Source organism: Lipophrys pholis, assembly GCF_963383615.2.
Source record: "Lipophrys pholis genome assembly, chromosome: 19".
In the NCBI taxonomy this organism is placed as follows: Eukaryota; Metazoa; Chordata; class Actinopteri; order Blenniiformes; family Blenniidae; genus Lipophrys; species Lipophrys pholis.
The window spans coordinates 21,298,112-21,315,266 of NC_137647.1; the positions used below are offsets into that span (position 1 = coordinate 21,298,112).

At 43.8% G+C, this 17,155-nt stretch overlaps 1 protein-coding gene across 2 annotated transcripts in view; it reads right to left on the minus strand.

Moving 5' to 3' along the window:
* Window positions 1–16,015, minus strand: part of znf385c (zinc finger protein 385C) — a 165,002-nt gene extending 148,987 nt beyond the window's left edge. The window contains exon 1 of one of the 2 annotated variants that reach the window (XM_080487170.1): window positions 15,795–16,015. In XM_080487170.1, coding sequence (XP_080343296.1) covers window positions 15,795–15,816 — 22 coding nt within the window. In that variant the 5' untranslated portion in view covers window positions 15,817–16,015. The remainder of the gene's footprint in view (window positions 1–15,794) is intronic. The other variant, XM_080487171.1, reaches the window with a different exon arrangement.
* Between the last annotated feature and the right edge of the window lie 1,140 nt (window positions 16,016–17,155).

Genomic DNA, 17,155 nt, shown 5'->3' on the forward strand with positions numbered 1-17,155 from the left:
GATTCACTATGACTATGAGTAAAGATCCTGGCTGGCTTGACATGTGCCACTTCAAAAACAGCCTTGCCAAGTACTGCCCGCGGAGCGCTGAGCCACTTATGGAGCACAAGTCTTCCTCAGAACGACCGCACATCACTCTGAGTGCCGCGGCTCGGACATGGCAGCTGAACCACTGCTCTGGCTTATGCACAAGTTCAGCTTTGAGGCCAGAAGTGAAACAATTATAGCTTCCCACACCCAACGTCCCTGTGTGGGGAGAGATTTTGAACTCTAAGCCGTTTAACACCTTCGTCCAGCTCGCTGCAGAGCTGCGATCTGTAAAACACACACGGGCCCTCCTGTCAGTTGAATATGTTAGACGCTCCAATCATTCAGGCTTCACACAAACAACTTGGAGTCACAATTTCTTGCCCTTAAAATGAGTAAGATTTTCCTGATATGCGATTTCCCCCGCATCATTCTATAATACTCCCATGAGCGATCTGTCGCTCCTCAAACACTTATAATGGCAGGTGTAGCGGCAGCGCCGGTTGAAATAATTATCTTCTCAGTCCGTCTTTAATTGGGATTGACATTTAAATAAAGTGCTTAATGTGTGCCAAGGACAGAGTATACCGTGTTAACGATTAAAATGCCGCCTAATGGGGCATGCCAGAGCTATTTTCAGTGCATGTTGTGGGAGAAAGAATAGGGCATACTCTATTAGTCAGAAACCGGAGCAAATCCCTGAAGTGGGCCAAGGTCAGAGCCACTCCTTCGTTTCTAGGCTAGCTGCTCATCATGGAGGCACTTCAAAACCCGGACTGAAGTCATTAACATAAACAGCAACCTGGGAGAAGGCTCTTAGCATACAAAAAGTGGCCATCGAGGGTATTCTGTCATTTATGTAACACCTCTCCTGGCATGCTGAAAAGCCAGATCGAGCTGGTTTACATGGAAGCCGAGAAGTGCCCTGAGGGCCTATTACACCACTCGTTTGAAGATGTGCTTCCTCTCACTCTCGGATAAAGACTTATTTCTACACAGAAAAGACTTTAGCTCGCTGGTAGGCGGAATTAAATCAACTTTTCCTGAAATTTTTTCGAGCATAAGAGAGTGCCCAAGAAAAACCAATGAAAGCCAAATGAAAAAAAACAAGAATGCAGGGAGTTACTGTAGCCCCGTGGATTGAGACGACGCATTGGGGTATACGCGACTCAAAGGAGTTTATGTGTGGACAGGACGAAAACAAGATGGAGCTGAGGGAGGCCCGTGCCAGAGGGAGGTGGAGGAGGAAGTCAAATACAGAAATACAGAGCTCCAATGTGCGTCCTTCCCACTGATCCCGTCCGTCTGCCTTCATCCCTCTGAAGGCTCCACTGTACGGCTCTGTGAGGGGAACAAGGTGGCCCTCTGTGTACCTGCTGCACCCTGTGAGGGGTCAGGCTCCCCACAACCACCTTCACAAAGTCTGCTTTTGGGGGTTAAATGCAGACTCCGGCGAGGGGAGGGCCGTGTGTGTTCAAAGGTTTAGCGTGCAGGAGAAGCACCTTGATACAGGCTGTGAAGTGGGCCGACATGGAGATCCAGCAGAGGCACTGACTGAGCGCAGTGTTTGAGGACTCAACATTTCCACCCTGCGCTCGTCATGGAGTGTAAAGAGAACATACATATGAATGGTCCCCGCCAAAAAAAGTTATTCAAAACATACAGAAATAGTGAACGTGAATATTCATAAAGGTAACAAAGTGTCTTTTCACTGGACTGGAATGAAAATGTATGATAACAGGATTTAGGCCAGACATTGATTTACTACTCACCGTGCTTACATTATGTAAATGTACTTTAAAAGGATAAAAGGTTACATTATCAAAGTATCCATCTAAGGCCTCATTTACATGACAACAAATACGAGTATATAAGCAAAGCTTTCTTCACTTTTGGGGGGGGTCCGTTTCCACCGGTGTGCAGATGTTTTTATCATATATATATATTTTTTATACCGGCTCCCAAGGTGGAGAGGTTCATTCATGGTCACGATTAACTCCTGCAGAGAGCTGTTACTGCGCATGCGCATATCTCCCCCTCCCTCCCCTTCCTTCTGCTCATCCACCTGTAAACAAACATTAAAGACCCGCAGTGGTTTGACTCGCCGTCCGTATTCTAGTTTTATCGTTCATATCAGTAGTTTAATAGTTGAGACTCGACCCTGATAGCATCCGAGTCATCGTCAGTCCATACAGATGTCGGGTTCTCTCAATTTTGTTCATGTTTCTACCGTATTGTTCTCTGCAAACACGTCTGTGTGGTTTCATTACAAAAGCGAGCATTAGCGCCCTCCCGTGGCCCGGAATAATAACTACATCATTGTCAGTGTGTCCGCTGCTGCAGTGTAAACGCAACACTTTTTTTTTTTAACGGATTAGGTGTTGTCACGTGTAACGTTGTCATGTAAACGGGGCCTGATTCTGCTGCATGATGTCTTTCATTACTTCACACAACAGATAGCAATAGCCAAATTTCACGACAGCGAATTTACACACACCCGCTACCACTTTTCACCACGAGTATAAAGAAAAGGATGGTACACAGCAGAACAGTCACAAAACATTTGGCAATGCCAATTCAGTCTCACTGGGGATGCGCCAATACTTTAAACTTTCTTAAAGGACGAGTACAAGTACTAACCTTTAGGTACTTGCTGATACCAAGTATCGATAAGAACTAATTATATTTCTCTCAGCCTCATCCATACTCCATAATTAAACAGTTCGACAGCCAAGAAAGTCATTAGTGGGTCATCATGTTATAAAAATATATAAATGGTCTAGCAAAAGAAAAACAAAGAGTAAAAGGAAACAAAAGACCATTTTCAAAATAAAATTCCTGCCTTTCAAAACAAGAGGAAAACATTTCTCCCACCGACTTAACTTTAGAAAGAGCTCTACATACAGTGCTCAACAAAATAATACTACTCAACACTAATTGAATATATACTCACACTAATTTACTGCCAGCAGGTATTTGCACACAAGTTAACGCGAACACTAAGACCTGGTTTAGTTGCTGGTGAAAAGGTGAAAAGGTGAAAAGGAGCCCAGAGCTTCTGGCAGCTGATGGTTTAAAAACCCTATCAGAGCCGATCCGCTGTCTTTAGTCGTGTTGTGCCCGCCCAATCAGCACTCAGCACCTGCGTTGCAGCAACCAATCACTCTCAATTCATTGCCAGCAAAAGTATGCATTTCCCAAAACATAAATGTTGAGCAACCAGACGGTGAATAATGATGCTTTTGTCCCACAAACCTTAAAGTAGAATGCGAATAAACATTCAATAAATGCTGCGTTAAAACAAAATGAGCAGGAATTAATCTATACTAAACATTGTGTTTTATAATTTCCTATTTACAGACTCACACCACTTTTAAAAAGTGAGCTTTAATGGATTTGTAACGTCTGAGCGTTATCATCACTGATTATGGAAAAATGTTGACTCAATAAAATCCCAAAATGCTTTAATAGACCACTGGAGAAGAAAATGTCTTTTATAACTAGATTAGTATATCTTTTTAGTGCAGGTACAAAAAACTATGAACTACATCAGAGTGTGTTGCAGTTTACACATGAAAACTACAGTTACTGTTTGTCCTACAAGTGTTGAAGTGGAAGTATATCACGGTCACATAATGTCCACTGACAGGTGAATAACATCAATTACCTCTTTATTATGGCACCTGCTGGCAGGTGGGATAAATGTCAGAGAACACAAGTGGGGATTGGAGAGGCTTTACAGAGACCTGATTGTGATCTGCGTGAGAGAACGGCCAAGGTACCCATCAAGTCAAAGGTATGTCCTGGCGACCAAGGCCTTTCCAACACAAAGGAACGCAAAGAACAGACTGAAGTGTTCACATGATCTCACTCCAGTCAATCACACTGATTAACCCGTTTGCCGGACGGCGGCCCCGTCTCTCAAAAGGCAACAGTGCCACATAGAATCTAATATTCAGGCGATCATAATGATATGGCTGATCAGAGTATCTGTATTTGATGGAATTTCCAGGAAAAGCTGAACAGTAATCAGAAAATTTATATAGTTTTGATGCTCTCTCTTTTTCAGTTCCACCCACAAGCTGCCAAGTTTATTTAATCGAGAGTTTTGTGGTTCAGTCTGGCTTTTGTTTGGATCCATTTTTTTCAACGAGGAAGTCAATAATCAGGATTTGAGGACGATGCAATAATCCAGTACAATCATCCATAATTTATCGTAAACCCAGTGCAATAAGTCCTCAGTACAACTTCAGTTTTTGTGACTCATGGCTGGTACTTTGTCACTGTTTTAAAGGCGAGTTTCTTTTTCATATCTTTTACTGTGTGGGTTCTATACTTTTATTGTTCTTGTATTTTTAGACACTTTTAAAAGGCAAAGTTGAGCCTTTGCAGTAAAATTTCTTTCTTGTATGCGCCTACGGTGTGTATGTATGAATGACAATAAATACATCTATCTATCCATCCATCCATCCCGTAACACAACAAATTAGTAGTAGAAAGGGTTAACGTAACGTTTGTTGATGAACTGATGTTACATCAGGTGTGCAAAGACGACTGCATATTTATTCTCTATGTGAAACATCACAATGGTCGAAATTTTGTTGAAAGAGCAAATAAACAAACTGCACATTATTTCAGTATTATTTATGTGAATGAAGCACAAACAAGGAAGTTTCTGTTTTCTTCTTCGTGACGATGTTTCTTGGCAATAAAAATACAATTTGGAAAGATTTTCCCACTTTCTCCGACTTTTATTCTCTCATAAAATGCAGGTTAACATAAAAGGACATGAGCTCTTTTTTAGTCTTTTTTTTTTTTTTTATCTACATTGTGAAACTTTGTGTGGCTCGTCTGGGGAACAGCTCATTTCTCCCGTGTCTTTATCTTGAGCCGTGTCCCTTCTCTGACAGTGCCGTCGTTACGACGGTTAACTCAACCTCAGCAGCCTGTTCTGTCAGCAGAAACGCTCCCAGGGAGCAGAGTGCTGAATGATGCCCCTTCTTCTCTTCACAGAGAGGAAAAGAAAAATATATGGTTCAATTATAAGGTCTGTCGGGCCCGCTCCGACGTTGTGATGGGCTGAACTGAGCAGCCAGGCTGATAGCGAAACGTAGTCCGTCTGTAGTTCTGTGTGGGTTCAGCTCTTGGCTGCCTCAAAGGTTTGCTTAAAATCCCAGACTGGCGAACCAAAGGGAATACAAAGTTCAGACTCGAGGACGCAGGGAATCAGTGAAGCTTTGAAACTTTGCCGGTAAGAAATGGAGGGAGAGACATTGGCAAGTCAACGCAGTTTTAACAGAAGCGATTTAGTGGGTCGGTGGGTTGATGTGTGTTTGAGGGAAACGCTGGAGTCTGGGCTGCTGCGACCGGGGGCTGAGAGGGATGTTGAACCGGAGGAAGTGGAGATAATGTCGGATCTTGAGGAGCAGAGAACCAGCTTTGCTTTCTTCATCCACTCTGAGCCCACCAGTTTGACACCAGTGAACACACACACACACACACACACACACACACACACACACCCACACCCACACACACACACACACACACACACACCCTCACACACACACACACAAACACACACACACACACACACACACACACACACACACACACACACACACTCACACACACACTCTACTCAGCCCACATATGGTCGTAGGGTGATAATCTGACTTTTAATCAAAGGCCAGGCCACCAGTGATAGGTTTGCTAAGCCGTGGTTCATTGTGAGGAAATGGCAGATGTGGATAGAAAAAAAGAGAGAGAGAGAGAGAGAGAGAGAGAGAGAGAGAGAGAGAGAGAGAGAGAGAGAGAGCGAGAGAGAGAGAGCGAGAGAGAGAGAGAGAGAGAGAGAAAAGAGGCCTGCTTGAATGATATAAGCAACTCTGAGTCAGCTGCTACGTCAATAGTGGCATCACAGGCTCATCTTCACCATCGCCGGAGCGATCGGGCCATCTGGGGTGACCTGAGCCGCACCCGTCAATATCCGGCTTCCTCTCATCACGGTTCAATAAGAGACACAGTAAAACAAGAGAGTGAGCCTCGGATCCAGCCCTCCAGACGGTGGAGGTTACCGTGATCAGCATGGATTAGGTGTCTTTCCTGACTGATCAATGAGGGATGGAGGGGCGGCGGGGCGGGAGGGGGTTGTTGGGGGGGGGGGGGGGGGGGGGGGTTAAGGAAGCTTTGGCACCACCTCCTGAGGGCTGTAATGACTCTTCTGAGAGCTGATATGTGGAATCAGAAGAGCAGCCGTTTGCACTGCGGGAGACAAAACAGATGCTGCTCTCGAAAGGACAGGCACATGTATTTCAGCTCAGACCACAGACAATCCAGAGAAATCCAGAGCGACTGTCGCCTCCACACACACACACACACACACACACACACACACACACACACACACACACACACACACACACGACCAGCGCCGTGTTGCTTGAATCAAAAAGATATTCAGATCACATTTTCTTAGATAGAATTAGTGTTCCGTGAGTAAAGATGTTGTTTAACTGATTCATTATGTGCATTCTCACTCCGTGAGTAATAATAAGATGACCTGGGTCAAGTGCAGCATCGCTTGAGAGGAATTACACATCCCATGCACTTAACGACACGCGCACAAATAGAAAACCTCTCGGTGGAACGAGGCGCTCTCCTAACTTAGTAATTATGGAGTTTCGGAGAAAGTACTTGAGAAGATTATGTAACCGTAACACGGGGAGTAAAACCACCGCGGCGATGGAACGCCGTGTGTCACAGGTACAGACACTTGTCTCGGCGCCCCGACAGGTGAATGGGGAACAGATGATCCACATATCAGCGGGGTGCCACTCTCACCTCATTGCTGCTCGTGTTACATATTCATCGTTTGACACTTTCCCACATTCCGATGACACCGGCGACAGCCGCCGTTTCTCCAGTCTGCTGGATTCCTCCCGCTCTGCTCCAACCTCAGGTTCGCCATGCTATTGTTTACACTTTAAAGCTTTGAATGAGCCGAAACATTTATGGTGAAAGGGACAATTGTGGGCAAGACAGACGCAATGGGTTTGGCAAGAGTTTGAAACCCATCCAATTAAATGCACGTCGCTCCGTTCAAAGGCCTTTCTGTGCTGCACTTTAAAACATAAAGTCATTTCTATTCACTCGCAAAACTACTAAATAATAGGAAGGGTAAAGAAAAGTTAAATGACAGTGGAACTGCGTGAGAGAAACACAACATCCCGAAAAGGCTTTTAGACAGAAGGAACGAGTATGTAATTATCCTCGAAATAATCCCTTGCAGCCATTTTACTCAAACTGTTGCATTGTTTTCATTCAGAAAGAACAAACAAAAATAGCTTGTGGTGAAAGGCAGGGTATTTTTATTTATTTTTTCTCACTGCAACACTGCCTGGTATTTTTACAGTGACGCCTCAGTTAAATACACAATGTACCCAATGGAATCCGTGCGGGTCTGATAATGTGGCGCTCATCTTCATCTGTATTAACCGTAGTTGTGTTATTTACGCCGAAGCTCTCGGGTGGCAAAGGTCGACTGAACTTGTTCAGGAAAAGTAACTAAATACACCGGCAGACATTGAACTCCAACCTGTTTAATGGATTTTGCTTTGGGATTCAGCAAAACGGAGGCGGAAGTGCAAATGTGGTAAACTATGTACGGATTGAGATACATTGTCTGGATATTCGAGCTTTTCTGAAGGCAAAACTCATCGATTTCATCCTCGTACTCTGTCTCTTGGCCAGTTTAGTTATCAATGGAAATAGCTGAAAGTCCACCGAGTCTTTACTGGGCCACTGATGATCCCAGGTAGTTTTCTATCAATGGGAGTTTGGAGACGCTCCTCTCAGCAGAGGAAAACGATACAGGCAGTCCTGAGAGCAACCCAAAGACTTGGATAAAGCTCATTTGCTCTGAGAGGTAAGTTAGGAGTTGAAACGTGGACATCCTGGCTTTGGAACGCTGGAAGACTCTCTATCTACTGCCAGTGCACTGACATCAGCCTCCTCTCGCCTCTCTACAGTTTATCAGCAAGAACTTTAAGTCCTTTGGTCCTTTGGTCCCTCCAGTCCATGGACAAGCGGGTATACTCCTCATTTCTTTTAAAGCAGCTCAGATCAGGCTACTCTATTTGATGAAACTCTGCCTCTAGTATTTGTCACAGAATGTCACTAGAATTAATCAGGTAGCAATATTTGCCGGGTTCTCTTGTGCCTGCCGAGCTCTTTTGAGCACAAACGTTCCCGTCACATTTAGTGTGCGTATGTGGTGTTCTGCACGTCCCTCATGTCCCATTCATATCGGATCACCATCGCGTGTTTTCAAATCGAGCTCGAAAACATTTATTTTCTCTGGTCTTCCAGGACAATCCCGGTCAATGTTTATTCAGCTGCAGTTACTTTAACCTGCACCACAGCCTGGACTCGGAAAACTTTCCTGGACTGGAACTCAGGTCTTCACACTTAATGTCAGAGGAGAACTAGTTCAAACACTATTATATAGTATATATACTGTACAGTTTATACACTGTTTGATGCTTTTATTGTCTTTATCTTGGATTCTTTTCCCCCTTTTGTGACTTATATCATATTATATTACGTTTGTTGGCAGTCCACTGGTTTATATTACTTGTGAAACAGTATCACATACTGTAAAAAGCTCCATGTTTCTCATAATGGTTTATAGTTTCGTTACTGAACCTTGCTTTACGTCCCCTCCCTTTTTACATTGTTGGTATCTGTGTGAAGGTTTTGTGGTATTTCAGTTTTTGAGTTTATGTTCGACCGGCGTGCGGTTGCCTCTCACATGCAATTCTGACACTTGACAAATACTATCCAGACTGAGAATGCGAATGAGTACACACCCCCACCTCTGTCAAAACTGATTATAAGCCCTTGAGCAAGGCAGTAACCCGGAGACAGGTCCGGCAAAGCTTCAGTGAAAGACGATGTCTGTGTGAGTGTGTGCATGAGTGAATGAATAAATGAATGAATGAAAGTCTGTCAAACAGGGTGTTACTGAAGAAGGCCATGCATGAAACCATACCTACATCAATGAATGTAAAATAAAAACAAACACACACACACACACACACACACACACACACACACACACACACACACACACACACATCAATAGCAGATATGATGTCTGAATATTCACGAAAACGGTCTCTAACAGTGTGTCCGGCCTTTCCCCAGGAGTTCAGTTGGAGCTAAACAAGCAACCTATTTAGTGTCTGTTGTTGTTGTGTGGCGTGGCCGGGGAGGTGTGTACCTGGCCCAAAACACTGAGACAGTGTCCGGCTTCGGCGCGGCGTCATTCACCCTCAGCATCAATGCACCACTGTGGGTGTGTTTGTGCAAGTGAACGTTTCGTTTCAACACTGGACCCACTGTGAGTCATTACATAGGTAGGTGTGTGTGTGTGTGTGTGTGTGTGTGTGTGTGTGTGTGTGTGTGTGTGTGTGTGTGTGTGTGTGTGTGTGTGTGTGTGTGTGTGTGTGTGTGTGTGTGTGTGTGTGTGTGTGTGTGTAACGGCAGAGAGGAGCTTTCTGTTAATGAGGATAATGATTTCATAACAAATTGAAACTAGAGCGAATGCCGCTCCGCACAGATGCTTAATGTGCGGCTGAAGAGCATCTGCCCTCAGATGTTGCTGTAGGTGAAACTGCCCCCCACCTCCACCCCCCTTCAAAACTGCCCTCCCCTGTTTGCCTCTGCTCCACCTCGTCAGTGCCACGTCCATCCCGTGTCGAGGTGCGGGGCGTAGAGGGGAGGGGAAGGTGTCACACAGGCTCAGGATGTGGCAGGCGATGTGGAGGGAGCGAGAGTGAATCACAGTCCCTCCGGGGTGAACGGTGTCACTTCTCCAGCTCCCCACCGAGGGGCAGGCGGCCTCCGTCGGGTCTGACCCCGGGGCTCAGCATCTCTGTTCAGGCATGTCAGTCAGCCGGATGGGGGGGGTGAGGGGTTACAGAGGACGAGAGGGAGGTGGTGGGCAAAGGGAACAGGACAGGCTCCGGGCAGCTGTCAAAGTCCCTGACCCCAACCTTGGCCACCTCCACCCTAATGGCCGCCCCACTCCAGACTCACCCAGGGGCTACAACGCACGCCAGCTGATGACGGGGGGGGGGGGGGGGTAGCCACCGTCGCTCCTTCAGGGACACACAACACGGCAACAAGGGCAACATTCTCCACCTTTTTGATCTTGATATTAGTTGCAGAGTTGCGCATAGCTTCCCCGTCCCCCCTTCACTCTGATCTCAGAGAAAGTCACTTGCACTGTGAGTCCAGTCAACTTTATTTTAACACATTTTAAAAACAGCCGAGGATGACCAAAGTGCTTTACGGTTCATAAGGGAAACACAAGACGTAATCTGTGAGGAAATAAACAATGATGCCACATATGAAAGTGTCGGCACTCAACTAGAATTGAGTCTTTGCAGTATATGAAGCTATGAAGAGACCAAGGCCCTGTCCACACGAGCCAAAACCGTCTCGTTCTTAAAAACTTTACTGCCACACGGCACAATGAAAACTACTCAAAATGATGTAGTACATATGGCAGGCCTATGAGTGCCGCTGTAACTACAATACACCAAAAACAAAGAAGAAACGGAGCATGCAAAAACAGAGAAATCAACAAATCAAACATCTGGCATGTAATCCGGGGTAATCAGGGTCGAGAGGTGTGGCGATGACATCATCGTTTTCAGCTAATGTGCGTCTTGCCCGTCCACACCTCAAAGCCAAGGCGGCGTTTTCAAATTTCTCCACCCCGGAGCCCGGAACCCGGAACTCAGTTTTCAAGCTCCTAAAGCGTTTCCACAGAAAAGGCACGTTAACCTCTGTTGGATCTGGGAACTTAAAGGCCCATCTGACTGGCCGACGTCAACGATAAAACATGTAAAAGCTCAGATAAACCTTAAGACAGTGAAGTCAAAACTTGGAGTGATGTGCTCCCAAACAGATTAATAAACATATATAAACATTGAATTCACCAGAAAGTCTCAACCGTTCCAAAATGACATATAATCCTTTGTTGATGTAGAACAAATCACACCGCACATGACCAACGCAAAGGCCTCAACAGATTCTTCTTTGCATGCTTCAAATCGGCAAACCTTCAATGGTGACACAGCCGAATATAACTGTGCTGTGCCTCTTTTGCCACAATGACGTCCTCCAGTGCCAAGACACACCCAGATAATTGGGGAATTAGCTGCGTGTTTGTTCTGGCAAAAAAAAAAAAAAAAACGAAAAGTGAGCACAAAGTACGTCACCGGCCTGGCACCAGAACTTTTCAAAGAATCCATGTGAAGGTCAGCGCGCCGCTCTGATTGGTCTCTACGTAGGATGAAATTAAGGGCAGCAGTCACGCGGAGAGAGAAGGAGGAAGGGTGGGAGGGGGGGGGGGGGGAGCAGACGGAATCACAGAGGTCAACAAACATCCAGAAAGTCTATAAATTCAGTCTTGGGTCTCGCAGGCTGCATGCGCTGCTCAGTGCGAGCAGCCTGGTCACCTTCTGCTCAGCGGGAGATGACGGCGGAGATAACAGCAGCGAGGAGGAGGCGGATCAAAACAAGGGCGCAGCAAAATAGCCAGAGGGCCGTTTGAGCAGCAGATGATCAAAATCACAGGGAGAAATTGCAAAGGTGTGAGGCAGCGACCAGATCAAGCAGGGAAAGGACGTGAAAAACCACAAAGAACACGCAGCGATGTGATCTACCGTACTACCAAAATGGAGGGGATGCCTCCTAATTTGTGTACGCGTATGGATATTTGCATATTTCCATGTGTGCGTCAGCAGATTTGTCCCTATGAGGACCCGTACGTGTCGGACGTCTCCTTCAGACTGGCTGGCTCACTCCACTGACTGCAGGCTCCTAGTTAGTGCTTAATAACACTAACTAGCACTGCGGTAGCGCTCAGTCATTTCAAACACAACATTACAGGGCTCAGCCTGACAGAAGCCAGGCCGTGAGTCTAGACCAGGGGTCTGCAACATGTGGCTTCTTCAGCTCCCTGAAGCTTTCAGCAGATTATTTGCAAGTAAACACTCTGTTTTCCTTCTTATATCATTTGCATTCCACGCTGGCATTCAAGACCGGCGCATTCTGCAGGACACAAACAGCTAAATGTGGTAAAACAGCTCAGTGAGCCAGGGCTTTGAGGGAAAGAAAAAGAAGAAATAAACAAAAGAAGAAGAAGAAGAAGAAGAAGAAGAAGAAGAAGAAGAAGAAGAAGAAGAAGAAGAAGAAGAAGAAGAAGAAGAAGAAGAAGAAGAAGGAGAAGAAGAAGAAGAAGAAGAAGAAGAAGTAGCTTTTAGAAAGATAAAATAAGAAAAGAAAGAAAAAGGGGGAAATATAGAAAAGGGGAAAAAAGAAAAAAGGGAAAAATACCAAAAAGGAAAATAGAAAAAAATAAAAGAAATCAAAGGAAAAAGAAGAAATAAAAATAAAAATTGCTGGTATAGCTAAAACTAACCATTGGGAAACGTGCAGCGACTTTAGCTAAAGAGGCTAAAATAGCCAAGATGTCTAAAAATGGCGAAAGTGAGAAAATCCATCAAAGAAAAAACGTTTAAATGGCTACTAAAACTCAAAACGTAATGAAATATATCTAAATTGTGCTGTGATACTTTATTAACGCAGCTTTATATTTTGTCATGTGTAGCAATTTTTGTCTTTATTTTTTCTTCTCCAGACGAATTTTATTTTGGTGGAAAAACTCTTTTGGGTGATAAAGGCTGGTTGGGTTTTGGGTTGCGGGCGCCGGGTCTTAGGCTGGGGGATAGGAAAACTCAACGAAAACACAAAGTGAAACAAAAGATATAAACGTGTGTCTGCAGAAATGAAAGCACACGCTGATAAATCTCATCCGAAACACAAACATCAACGTGCATACACGTCAGGACACCAAGTGACTATGATGGCCTCGTGCACAACGCGCCATTTGCAATAAGAGCACTGAAATGAAGTGGCGGCAGCAGCGCCGTACCCACAGAGCAAAGACACACGTTCATTTGCGTGTTGTAGTACGAGGACCTCCGACTGCAGGCCCTCCGAGGTTCCTCGTCCAGACAACATGAGGGAGATGTTGCACTTCGTGATGAGAGCGTCTCTGTTAAAAAAAAAACCTCGGCGTTTCACCCTCAAAGACCCCCCCGCCCGGCCCCGTCGGAAGTAGTTTCCGTTTGTCTCCATCCCGACATGCGGGCCGTGGATGTCTCCCTCACTAAATTACACTCTCGCTCCCGTGTTTACGTCACACCGCTGTCTGTCTTCACACTCGTCACTTCTGATCCCATGAGAAGTCGAGGCAGACGTCTCCAGTAAACCTGACGAAAGCATGACTTTGACAATCTCACAGAGATTTATTTTATTTATTTTTATTTTTATTTTTTTCCCAATCTCCCAGCAGCCAGAACAGTGAGCACAGCCACAGGGCGACCTCGCTCACATTTACTACTCATGTGACCCGGCGAGAGGAGCGGTTAGTTAGTTATCCACTAGTTATTCACGAACTTAACCACGCGTGGTGGCGGACATGCTGGAGGAGAAAACATGAGCAATGCCCACAGCACACAGGAGCTATGTACAGGTAGTGTTCACTCGTCTGATGTGAATAAAAATAAAAAAAATAGATATATATATAAACAAATGTTCCATTGTGAAGAGCTTTTCACTGAAAATCATTTCTATCCTGCCACAGATTCAGAGAGTCACTCTGCTCATCCTCTGCTCTACATGTGATTAAATCCGCCATCACAGAGCGGGCTGTGCGTGTGGGCGGGTCATTACGGGATATTGGTGAAGCTGAAATACCGAGCTGCAGGTGAGAGGATCAAGGTTTACTAAAAACACTGATACTCTTCTGTCACTGACTCCCTGGAGGAGGCCGTCCACTGTGTAGGCAGCTGTAATTAGGACCTGTTTTTACTTGTTAAACATGGTATTACCACAAATGTCCCTTTCTCATCTTTCTTGATCTACAGTTAAACCACTTCCCTCAACATTTTTATTAATTAAATGTTAAAAAAAATGTTTTTGTTCTCTTTGGTTCATATCGGCAGCAATAAGGCATATTGACGGTTTAACACAGTAATATTTTAAAATAATGTGAGTTTGGTAGTGGAGGTATATCGTAAAACATCATATAGTTAGATCTATTAAACATAAACTGAAATAATTCAACCTTTTTATGTTGTTTTATCATTTTATCATACAAGTCATGAAACTCAATAATCCAGTATCTTAAAATATTCAAAATTATAAAATGCCTGAAAATCTAGAAGAACTATCTAACAAAACTGTTTATAATTATCTTTTTTTTTTAATTGCATCACTTCATTCAGCTGCTGTTTATTTGCGATTGTACACTAGAAGATTTTGATTGGATGAAAAAAAAGTTTCTCCGAGGGGTGATATTTAATATAAAATGACTTTGGACACGTCACACCCATATCGCTCCACATCTTCTACAACCAGACAGCTACGATAGAAAACGTATTAATGCATAGAGAAATATGATCATGCACGAAAATGAATGACAGTTTTGTCTTTTCGACAAAAAAACGAGCAGCCCCATATGAGCACAGCCTTGCTGATATCCGGTCCATCACTGCCTCCTCTAATGTAACATTGCCTTATTAATAGAATGTAATCCCAGAACTTGCAGTACAAATATTCTTTTTCACATTCTGCTCTTCAATACCAAACTCCCCAGTTTGAAAGATAAATACAACAATGCACTGAAAGTGAAATGGCGACAAGAAAGTTATTGGGTGCGTTATTGTAGGAGCCAAACAGACTGCAGCATTCATCTGCCAGAGCCGCTCAGCAGGGGAATCCGCCGCTTATAAAGTCTCTACAGAACAGTTTGTCTGAATCACTTCAGTCATTCCTCACTTGATTTATCCGGCCTGTTATTTCTTACAACGTCCACTCAGCACCCACATATAGAGGAAACATTTCAATCCCAGCGTTACCTGCTTACCTTAAGAAGTCCACATAACATCAGAAATAAATCCCCCCAATACAGCTGTGATTGGTTTCTGTTTTTCCATCAGCACTGATGAGAACTCCTCCAGGAGCAGAAGGTTGTTAAATCTGTCACGATTGCTCCCAACAGATCTGATGCAAGCATGTGTGCAGGATTAATCAATCCTCATCCTGACAAAGGGAATATGTCAGGGATGCCCCAGGATCAGGCACGTGAAGCCCGCTGTGTCAGAAGAGATGGAAGGTTATCGGGTGTATCGGTGCCAGTGACCTAGGACGTTCTTTAGGTCCCCCTTGTAAACGAGATGTTGCATCTCAAGGGGCTTTCCTTACAATAAATTCAATTCTTACCTCACCATTAACGGCTGAAGAAAGACACATGTGATGAGGGATGAAATGAAAACTTCAGGAAAAAATGTAATGCAGGAAAAGATGAAGGATGTGGGTGGAACATGTTGCTCGGAAGCGTCTTAAATATCCAACATAAATAAGTTGTTTAAGTTTCTTTAGTTCAGTTTCACAAACACAGAAATCTCCCCTGCACTTGTCAACCGACACGTTTTCAAGTAACTTTCTCAAGAGATTAAATGAAAGATAGAAATGTGAGATGAAGATCATGATTACTGTTACTGCGCAATTACGCACAGAATTTCTCCAACAACCGGCGCACAAAACAAGACTAAAATAGATATGAACAAAAAGGTTTCTCAGATAAATATCTCAGGGGAGCAGTAAAACTTGATTTAGACCCACACCTGAATTTGTCGCATCCAGCATCAGTTTAGTGAAATCCAAACTTTTTGCGGAGCCAGCGCTCCTCTCCGCGCGCTGCAGCCGCCTCGCGCCTTACCGGAGCCGGTTCCGTTCCCCCGCAGCGTCCCGCGGCTCCTCCGTGACCCGCAAGCCCGACAACAGCTGAGTGAGGACTGGCTGCCAGCTCAACGAGAACCTGTCCGGACTGAAGCAGCGGTGTTATGAAGAGAAGCGCAGCGGAGCGAGCTGTGACCGGAAGTTTGCTTTCACAGTAATGGTATGAGACCGCACCGCTGGAGAAAACAGATTAAAAACTGCTTGTTGATATTTAATCTTGTGATATTTTGTCCTGACAGATTTGTGATATTATAGTTTGGCTGACGCTCACATATAGGACTAGTTTCCCACTGGTGTAAAGTGTAAAAAAAAAAAAAAAAAAAAAAAAAAAAAAAAAACTTCAAATATTTATTTTCATACCGAAAGAGAAATCAAAACACATAATCAATGCAGAAAAGATTAAAGTTATGCATGGAACGTAACTAATGGAATCTTTTCACTCAAATGAATAAATAGAATTACACATGTTTTATTTCGTTGTTGGTTATTGTTTGTTTAGGGGTGGGGGTACTTGTCATGATATACGTGTTATGTCATGATTTAATATAAAAAAATTGTTTAATTGAAAATAGATAAAAGATATGCATTAAAACTTTACAAAGAAATAAAACAAAAACATCAAATCAAATAATTATTAAGATTCTTCACCTCAAGCAATTATGAAATACTTTGAATAGTACACACAAATGATCACCTCAATGTGTTTCACCTGTGTCTCATCTCCTTGTGTATATTAACCACACTAAATAATGGTTTTAACGTCTTATTTATTAAAATATTGAAATTATATATTTGCAGATGCCCTTTCATATAATAAACACGCTTTTAAAAAGTTAAAAGACATTCAGACGTATTGAGAAACGTATTTGTTTTATCTTTGCACCTATGAGCACCGTTCCAACATGGCGGCCGCATTGACGAATTCCACTCAATAGAAAATGCCTGCAAGGTCTGAGGGGATTTCAATGACACATGGTCCCTTTGCATCCAAAATGTTTGTCAGAAGTTCATCCCGAGGTCTTTCCCTTCCAGCGTTTTTCTGAACTTCCTCAGGATTTGCAGCTCTGAATGTAAATAGGATTGTACGCTGGAATACAAGCAGTTGTCGTTGATCTTTCAGTACTTTCGCATACATTGTAAACCTGAATGTTCGAAATAAGTAAATTACATACTTAAAGTTAAATTTCTACTCAGTTCGTTTTGAACAATTTGTCATTTTTTCCTCTTTTGAGATGATTAATCTGTT